This window comes from Podarcis liolepis (assembly GCF_965112155.1).
Source record: "Podarcis liolepis genome assembly, chromosome: 10".
Classification (NCBI taxonomy): Eukaryota; Metazoa; Chordata; class Lepidosauria; order Squamata; family Lacertidae; genus Podarcis; species Podarcis liolepis.
The window spans coordinates 1,094,650-1,104,065 of NC_139562.1; the positions used below are offsets into that span (position 1 = coordinate 1,094,650).

General features: G+C 56.6%; 1 protein-coding gene across 2 annotated transcripts; it reads right to left on the reverse strand.

Annotated features, from left to right (window-relative positions):
* Nucleotides 1-1,067: 1,067 nt before the first annotated feature.
* GCC1 (GRIP and coiled-coil domain containing 1) lies at nt 1,068-7,079 on the reverse strand. Of its 2 annotated transcripts, none has more exons than XM_083461111.1 (3): nt 7,012-7,079; nt 4,784-5,857; nt 1,068-2,700 (listed from the first exon to the last, which is right to left on the reverse strand). In XM_083461111.1, exons 2-3 carry the CDS (start codon nt 5,825-5,827, stop codon nt 1,384-1,386), a joined length of 2,361 nt encoding a protein of 786 aa, XP_083317237.1. In that variant the 5' UTR covers nt 5,828-5,857; nt 7,012-7,079; the 3' UTR covers nt 1,068-1,383. The 2 variants fall into 2 exon arrangements, with proteins under 2 accessions (XP_083317237.1, XP_083317238.1); XM_083461112.1 differs by lacking the exon at nt 7,012-7,079 and adding an exon at nt 6,694-6,780.
* Between the last annotated feature and the right edge of the window lie 2,337 nt (nt 7,080-9,416).

A 9,416-nucleotide genomic window follows, 5' to 3' on the forward strand; every position in this document is an offset into this window, starting at 1 on the left:
GGGAGGCCTTGCCTTTCTGGAAGCCAGATAATGCTGCTGAGCTTCTGGGCACCTGGCAGCAGGGAGTTCCACAGGTGCCCTGAGCGCTGCAGAAAAACCTCGGCCTGAAGTCAGGGAGAGGCATCGTGCAGGATGAGCAGAGGCCCAGGAAGGCACTTTGCCCCTTGCAGCAGCTGGGAGGTTACAGGGGACTGCAGAATCACAAGAGTTGGAAAGGACCCCAGGGCTCATGTAGACCAGCCCCTGCGGTGCAGGAATCACAGCTGCTTTGCAAAAAAAAATGCCACAGGGACCAAGCGCATTTCAAAACTGTCCTCAAGTGGCTGATGTGTGTTTCCTTCACCTCCCTTGCGAATCCAAGATCTGGCAATGTTTCCTTTCCATTTCTCCCCTGCTTGACAAAGCCAGGCCACCAGCGCCAGGCAGCAGAGTGCAGCCCCCCACCCTGGACCCACAGAGCAGCAGGCCTGGCTATGGGGTGGCACCCACAACGGGGCCTTCCCAATCCCAGGGCTGGGCGTTCAGCCAGAGTACGGCCACTGGAGCTTGTTGCAAGATGCTCACAGATTCATAGAACTTTAGAAAGGGGCCCGTGTGGTCATCCAGCCCAACCCCTGCAGTGCAGGAATGGCAGCTTCCACTCCCTAAACCCTGGAGGGTTCAGCGTGAGATTCAGACCCCGGGACATTGCCCAACTCTCTGCCCCTCTGACCTCAGGCAGGGAGCTCTTCCCAGCCCGACACACACACCCCGGCCCTCTCCAGCTGGGGATGCCGAGCGCTGAGCCCTCGCCAGGCAAATCCGCAGGGTGCTCTGCCCCCCACCCTCCTGCCATGGGGGCCAGCCTGGTCAGCAGAGCCACATGCCCCCCCCCATGATGTGGAGTGGCTGGCCCCCTCTCCCTGAGTTCACCCAGCTCCCAAGGAGCCACCCCCAAGTCGAAGAAGCCCTTTCACCCTGGAGAGGGGCCCTCTTCCTCTGCCCCCCCACCCCAGCTCCACCCCTGGGTGCCCCACGTGCCGCATCCTGCTCCAAAAGACCAAGAGGCATTTGCCCACAGCACAGTCTCTGCTTGCTGGTCCTTTTTATTTGCAGATCACAAACCAAGTTGAAGCTTGAGAGGCAAGAAGAAGAAAACCCCAAATGTAGCCTGCACGAATTCCCCCATTTGGCAATAGAAGACAAACCCCCCACTTGATTCAAAATCCCCCCCGTGTCCCAGATTGTGGTCCCTTCTAAGAAATGGCTCTTGGGCGGATCCTGGCAGCAGAAAGGCGCTCAGAGCCCACAGCTGCGGGAAGAGGAACTGCCAGACCCACTACCCTCCTTGGCACAGGGGCACCCTCTGGGCAGAGCAGCCGGCCCCACGGCAGCCCAGGGGGCTCACCTCTTCCCCGAAGGCCACCAGCTGCCTGCTCCCCCCGCCTGGCTGAGCACGGCCTGCTTCTCCTCGGGGCTGAAATGCAAGATAGTCAAGATGGCCGTCAGCGTCTGCTGCCGCCCCAGCAAGTCCGTCAGCGTCAGGAAGCGGTAGAAAATGTTCTTGAGGTACTCCAGGTTGGCGCCCTCCCTGCCCTGGTCCCGGGCGCTCTTCTGCAGGCGGCCCTGCAGGCCCGAGACCTCCTCCCGGTGGCGCTCGGCCTCCTCCAGGAGCCTCTCCTGCAGCTGCCGCACGGCCGCCTCCAGGCTGCGCTTCTGCTTCTTCAGGGCCGAGGCCTCCACCTCCTTCCTGGCCAGCTGCTCCGTGTACAGCAAGAAGGCCGGCTCCTTGGGCGCCGCCATGTGCAGCGCCTGCGTCAGGGTCTCCAGGGAGACGTCCCCCTCGTCCCCCTTGGGGTCCCCGCTCTGGGGCCCTCCCGCTTGGGCCGGGCCCTGCTTGGGCCCCTGGAGCCCGTAGTAGGGCAGCACCAGGGCCCTCAGCTGCTCCAGCTCCTGGTCCTTCTCGGCCAGGACGGCCAGCGCCCGGTCGCGCTGCTTGTGCATCTCCTCCTCCAGGCGCAGGACCTTCTCCTGGAAGCCCAGCTGGCTCCGCTCCAGCTCCTGCCTGTGCTGCTGCTGCAGGCGGGCCGCCTCCTGGCGCCAGGCCTCCGCCTCCTGGCGACGCTGCCGGGCGCCCTCCTCGCAGGAGAGCCGCAGGGAGACGTGCTTCTCCTTCAGTTCGGCCAGCTGCTCCTGCGCCGCCTCCAGCTCCTTGGCCAAGCTCCCGTCCTTGGCCGACTTGTTCTTGAGGACCACCTGGGCCCTCTGCTTGTACCTCTCAAACTCCTCCTTCAGCTGCTTCAGCTCCTGCTGGTAGTAGGCCGCGGTGGCCTTCTCGCCGTCCCCCGTCTCCGTGCCGCCCTTGGGGGGCTCCAGCCTGCAGAAGGCTTCGATCTCCTGGGCGGACGCCGGGCTGTGCTTGGTGGCCTCCTGCAGCATCTCCTTCAGCTTCTCCATGCGGTCCTTCAGGACGTTGACGTCCAGGCTGCTCTCCTCGAAGGCCGCGAGGTCCAGCGGGGAGCGGCCGGAGGCAGCCATGGCCAGGGTCTTGTTCTCCAGGTCCAGCTGGGCGATGCGGTCCTTCAGCTTCTGGATGGCCAGCTGGTCCTTCTGCTTGGCTTTCTCGTAGGTGCCCAGGAGCTCAGAGACCTCCGAGATCTGGGCCTCCAAGCTGGCCACCCGCTGCTCCTCCAGCTGGATCCGTTCCTCCGCTTGAGCCGTCTGTGTGGGGAGGAGAAACAGAAGGACATGTGAGGAGGCTGCTGGATGAGGCCAGAGGGAACCCACCCAGCCTGGTTTTGTTTTAAAACCTGCCACGTCTCCAAACCTTTTGATTTCTTCTCATGCTTTCGGAACACTCTCCAAAGGTTGCTCCAATGTCAACACCACACCATCAGCAAACACCCTTACTTTATAGACTCTGCGTCTCACTTCAATATCTTTAAGTTCCTTATTTCTCCTTATAGTCTGAAGCACTATTTCTAACGTCATAATAAACAACAATGGAGATAAGGGACAACCTTGTCTTGTTTTTCTATTTGGCATTTGTCCGAAAAAAATATTTTTTTATTAAACTGTCTGTGGATTGATTAGTATAAAAAGGTAAAGGGACCCCTGACCATTAGGTCCAGTCGTGGCTGACTCTGGGGTTGCGGTGCTCACCTTGCTGTATAGGCCAAGGAAGCTGGTGTACAGTTTTTCCGGGTCATGTGGCCAGCATGACTAAGCCGCTTCTGGCGCAACCAGAGCAGCACACGGAAACGCCGTTTACCTTCCCGCCGGAGCGGTACCTATTTATCTACTTGCACTTTGACGTGCTTTTGAACTGCTATGTTGGCAGGAGCAGGGACCGAGCAACGGAAGCTCACCCCGTTGCGAGGATTCGAACCGCTGACCTTCTGATCAGCAAGCCCTAGGCTCTGTGGTTTAACCCACAGCGCCACCCGCGTCCCACAATTACCTGTTTCCATTTTCTCAATTACCTTAATCAGGAATGACCAAGAAACACTATCAAAGGCTTTCTCTGCCTGCCCGAGAGGATCTCCAGCCTGGCCAGGAGGTGGGGAAGAAGCATCACTTGGCTCTGCCAGGGAGTCATGCCACCAGCCTGGGCCAACCTGCTGCCCTCACAGAGGATGGGAGCTGCTGCCCAAAATATCTGGAGGCCACCAGGCTGGCGAAGGCTGCTCTTCCCCCCCCAAAGGCTCCAGGCTGGCATGACGTCCACAGGCCTCGGCAAACACCTCCATGGAGGGGGCCAGTAAGAGTGACCCCCCACCCTGTGGTGAGCTGGAGAAGTCAAGGGACCATGTAGGTAAAGGACGGAGCCTGCTTTGGGGCTCCGCGCAGAGGGGAATCACAGACTTGCAGAGCTGGAAGGGACTCCCTGAGTCATTTACCGTATTTTTCGCTCCATAAGACACACTTTTTTCCTTCTAAAAAGAAAGGGGAAATGCCTGTGCGTCCTATGGCGCGAATGCACTGGACCGGAGCCATGGCTCCCGGCAGTCAAGCAAAGCGGGAGCCGCTTACAGGGCTTCTGTCCCGCTTTGCGCGGCTCTATCTTGGCTTGCTGTACAGCCAGGAGGAGCTGTGGCTCCCATCTGTCACTCTCTGAAAGTAAGCAAAGTGAGAGCCGCTTACATGCTCTATGAGACTCTCGCTTTGCTTGCTTTACAGTGAGCTGGGAGGAGGCAGGCGATTCAAAGCCAGCAGGCGCTTTTAAAAGCAGTGCATAGCCAGCAACAGCTGCAGCAGCCTCAGCTAGCAAAGGTCCACATGCTCCCTAAATGGAGCAATGAGGCTGCAGAGGGACGGCAGGGCACAGGAGGGGTTGGATCGGGAAGGATAAAATTTAAGCAACCAGCAGCAAAAACAAAACCAACCTTGAGCTCTGAGCCACAAGCGCAGTGAAAACCAGGAGGTAGAACAGGAAGGCTGCTGGGGATGGGAGGGCAGGGGATGATGGAGGGGGAAAATTACGCAAATCCCCCAACATCTCAGCGGATCCGCTGGCGCCTTGAGAGTGCACACTAAACAAACGTACAGCTCCTGTCCCTCTCAGTCTCACTCTGATATACCAGTAGTTTATTAAATAGTTTAGTACAACATTTGATTCAGAATATTTTTTCCCTGTTTTCCTCCTGTGAAAACTAGGTGCGTCTTATGGTTGGGTGCTTCTTATGGAGCGAAAAATACGGTAGTCCGAACCCCTGCAGTGCAGGAATCACAGTGGCCCCCCCAAGGAAGGCAAACCCACCCCCTTGGGAGAGAGGGCCCCTTCCGCTCCCCGCCCTGTGCTCACCTTCCGCATCTCCTGCAGCAGCTGCGCCTGGAAGTGGCTCCTGAGGCTGGCCGCCTCGGCCTGCAGCTCCTGCACCTGCGGGTCCGGCCGGGCGCTCTCCTCCCGCAGGGCCCTCAGCTCCCGCCTCAGCTCCTCCACCTCGCGGCCCAGCTGCCGGGCCTGGTGCTCGGCCCCCTCCGCCCGGTCTGCCACGCCCGCCTTCCCGGCCAGGGCCTCACGGGCCTCCTCCAGCCCCAGCTCCGCCTCCTGGCGCAGGGCGCGCTCGCTCTGGAGCAGGCGCTGCAGCTCCCGCAGCATGACGGCGTGGTCGCCCTGCTCCTGCGCCCGGTCGTGCTGCTGCGCGATGAGGCGGGCCTTGACCTCGGCCAGCTGCTCCTGCGCCTCCTTGACCTCGGCCTCCAGCCGGCTCCTCTCCTCCTCGGCTCTGCGGCTGGCGCTCTCCATTTCCTGCTTGGCCTTCTTCTTGTCGGCCTGGTAGGAGGCCTCCATCCGAGACTTCTCCTGCGTGACGGTGGCCAGGGCGCTGGTCAGCGTGGCCAGCTGAGTCTTCAGCTGCAGGACTCTCCTGTCCGACTCACCGGCACCCCCCACAATCAGCTCCCCGCTGCCAGAGCTCACGCCGCTGCTTTCGGAGCTGCTGGTCTCCTCCAGCTTCGAGGGAGAGACTGTGGTTGCCACTGCCACCATCCCCTCTTCCATGCCCACCAGGTCCCCCCTCACGCTGGCCAGACTGGCAGCTGTCCCATGACTGTCCTCGCTGTGGACCGAGCTCTGGTCCTCACTCAGGTCTGGGCTGGAGGAGCCAGCCACTCCCAGGGGCTGGGCCACCCCGCTGCCCAGCCCGGCGTCCACCTCGTGGGAGACCGACAGGACCTTCAAGCTGGCCTCCAGCGCCTCCTTCTCCTTGAGGAGACTCTTGTAGGCCCGCACCACGTCCTTCAGGCGCCCCTGGTACTGCAGCAGCTGCTTCTTCTGCACCTCGATGGTCTCCTGCAGGTCCTTCTTGCTGGGGCCGCCCCCAAAGTTCATACCAAACTTCTCCATGGCGCCGGGGGGCTGGGCTGGCTGTGAGAGCTGCAAGGGAACACCAGGGCGTGAGAAGAGCCATGCTGGGTCAGGCTGACCACCCGCCGTGTCCAGGATCCTGTCCCCACAGAGGCCCACCAGATGCCCCCAGATGCGGGGTTCATAACAAGAGCAAAAGAGCCTCCCTGCACCGAGTCAGACCTTCAGTACACTTTGGAACTCCCTGCCTATTGAGGTCAAGCAGACAAGGCTGCCCAAAGGTGCTTAGAAAGTTGACGTGAATTTTAATCTGTTTCAGTATTTTAACTTTTTATACCACAGAGATGTATAAAAAGTGGGTGGCGCTGTGGGTTAAACCGCAGAGCCTAGGGCTTGCCGATCAGAAGGTCGGCGGTTCGAATCCCCGCAATGACGGGGTGAGCTCCCGTTGCTCTGTCCCTGCTCCTGCCAACCTAGCAGTTCGAAAGCACGTCAAGTGCAAGTAGATAAATAGGTACTGCTCTGGTGGGAAGGTAAACGGCGTTTCCATGCGCTGCTCTGGTTTGCCAGAAGCGGCTTAGTCATGCTGGCCACATGACCCGGAAGCTGTATGCCAGCTCCCTCAGCCAGTAAAGTGAGATGAGTGCCGGAGGTCCGTTCTTAACCTGAAACTGTTCTTAGCCTGAAGCAGCACTTTAGCTAATGGGGCCTCCTGCTGCTGCCTGCCAGAGCACGATTTCTGTTCTCATCCTGAAGCAAAGTTCTTAACCCGAGGTACTATTCTGGGTTAGCGGAGTCTGTAACCTGAAGTGTCTGTAACCCGAGGTACCACTGTATTCGACATAAAAAACAGGGCCCGTTTGTTGTGGGCAAAGGACAGCTGGACATAGCAAGGGTCCCCTGACCTTCAGGAGCTGAGGGCCGCATCCAGCCTCGATCCGGCCCTGCTCCTATTGCCAGCCCCCCCCTTTACAGGTCAGGTGCCAGTGGGGATGGGGGGGTCGGGGCGGGGGGGGCGCTTGGAAAAGGACCCGGTTGGCTGTCCCAGGTGGGGCGGGGGCCCGGGAAGCAGAGGGGGGCGGCCTGCCAGGGGGTGGGGGGGTCTCCCGCACGGGCTGGCAGCAGCAGCAGCTGGAAGAGGCTCCGCTGCCGGCCGGGGGGGGTTCCGGGGGGGTCCCTGGGGGGGTCCGAGGGGGCGGGGCTGGGGAGGGGGCGGGGCTCACCTCTCTTCCCGGCCCGAAGCCCCTCGCCCGGCAGCTGGCCCCCCCCGCACTGCGCCTGCGCCGCCCGCTCCCACTTCCGCCGACGCCGCCCGTCCGCGCATGCCCGGGAGGCGGCGCTGCGCCTGCGCCCAGGGAGACACGCCTGTACTATAGACTCGGTCGCGTTTGGTTAGACTCGTGCCGGGATGGGCAGCTTCCGGGTTCCCTGGGCGCGGCTGCGCATTGAGAGCCGGGGAGGGGGTCGTTTGGATGGCCTCGAGGGACCCAGGAGGAGAGGAGGGGCTCGTGTCGGGGGCACCGGGCAGGTTTGAGTTTCCTTGTTTCTTAAATTTCTCAACTCCCAAAGGATCCTAATATAATAATAATAATAATAATAATAATAATAATAATAACGATGTTATAATATTGTTGTTTCGTTGTTGTTGTTATTAATCAATATTAATATATAATTATATAAATAATATATTCTAATAATATAGCAATGATGTATTCTAATATTAGTATGTTAATAATATATTTTAATATTAATATATTAATAATAAGTATTAATATCAATATTAATATCAATATCAATGTTAATGTCAATGTTAACGTTAATGTCAATGTCAATATTAATATTAATATTAATATTAATATTAATATTAATATTAATATTAATATTAATATTAATAATATAATTTTATGCCCCAGCAACTCTGGGCGGCTAGCAAAGCGTCCCCCTGCGGTGCGCCTGCACCTGGATGCTCCCGGGATGCGCATCTCGAGACACGTGTTCCCCTCCTCCTCCTTCCTCCTCCGAAGACGCAGCAGCAGCGCCGCCTCGTGTCTCCGGTCGTTCCAAGGGCCAAATTCCTGGCCAGACAGCGCCCCCTGCAGGCGCGCCTTGGGCAGAGGCGCCCCTGTCGAAGAGCTCAGCTGAGCTGGGCAGATGCAAAGGAGCCGCTGAGCTGCCCATCTCTCCTCCGGGAATGAATGAAGGAATCTTTATTTGCAGCAGCCATCAGCAATAAAAGAACATATCAAGAACAGAAATAAAAAGTCAATTATATAAAATTCCTTTTAGGGTTTGGAATCAGTAGTTTTGCTTAATTGGTTGCCATCAATTTGATTTTAATTAATTTTTATAATGAAATATTTTTAGATTATGTGACTATTTGATTGTTTGATTATTTGATTGTTGTTAGCCGCCCTGAGCCCGGCTTTGGCTGGGGAGGGCGGGATATAAATAAAAATTATTATTATTATTATTATTATTATTATTATTAGTCAAATAGTGGGTCTTATCCTGATTGCCCCACCTTTGCTGTCCCCTGCTCATCCTGATCTGCCAAGAGAAAGGACCCTGGGGCAGTGGCTGGGCGACCCGGAGTGGACAATAAGAGGGGGGCGATAATCTCATTCCTGAAGTCTTGGCACATAGCCGGAAATTCTTCCAGAGACCCCCAAACTATCAATAACTATCCCAGCAGACCTGTCAGAAAAGAGCAGGTATCTTTGAATAAACATACACAAATTTATTATTGGTAACATATAGATAGATAAATTAAGGATCTTTACAATTTTATAATATGCAGAGATTAACATGTGCTGAAAAACCAGAGAGAGGAGTTGGGGGGGGGGAGGCAGGGGGGGTCTGGTTTGGGGAGGGGAAAATGGTGGGGGGAATGAGGATGATATGTTTTTGATAAATTGTTATGTTGAAAATCTTAATAAAAAATATTTTTTTTAAAAAAAAAGAGCAGGTATCTCTGTGTGAATGAAACAGCTCTGTGACAATGGATTCTGGAGCCAAGGTATCCACCTTTTCAAAAGGATGTTTCAGTCAGGCCAGGGATCATCAGGCATCTTGATTGACATTTGCAGCGAAGAAGTGGGCTGCCCAGATGACAAGACACCCCTTGGCATTGTCAACACCCTTGTAAATTGTTGCACCCAGAACTGCACACAGTATTCCCAGTGTGGTCTGACCAAGGCAGAAGAGAGCGGGACTATTATTGGCAAAACCTGTTGGTGTTTCGCAACTTTCTGACTACCTTAGCCAGACCTAGCAGAGTAAACGCAGAATCCACAGAAGCAATTGGCAACTTGGCTGTAGACAGGATAGACAAAGCAGGAACCAGGAACTTGTTGTTTAGTCGTTTAGTCGTGTCCGCCTCTCCGTGACCCCCTGGACCAGAGCACGTCAGGTACTCCTGTCTTCCACTGCCTCCCGCAGTTTGGTCAAACTCATGCTGGTAGCTTCGAGAACACTGTTCCACCATCTCGTCCTCTGTCATCCCCTTCTCCTTGTGCCCTCCATCTTTCCCAACATCAGGGTCTTTTCCAGGGAGTCTTCTCTTCTCATGAGGTGGCCAAAGTCTTGGAGCCTCAGCTTCAGGATCTGTCCTTCCAGTGAGCACTCAGGG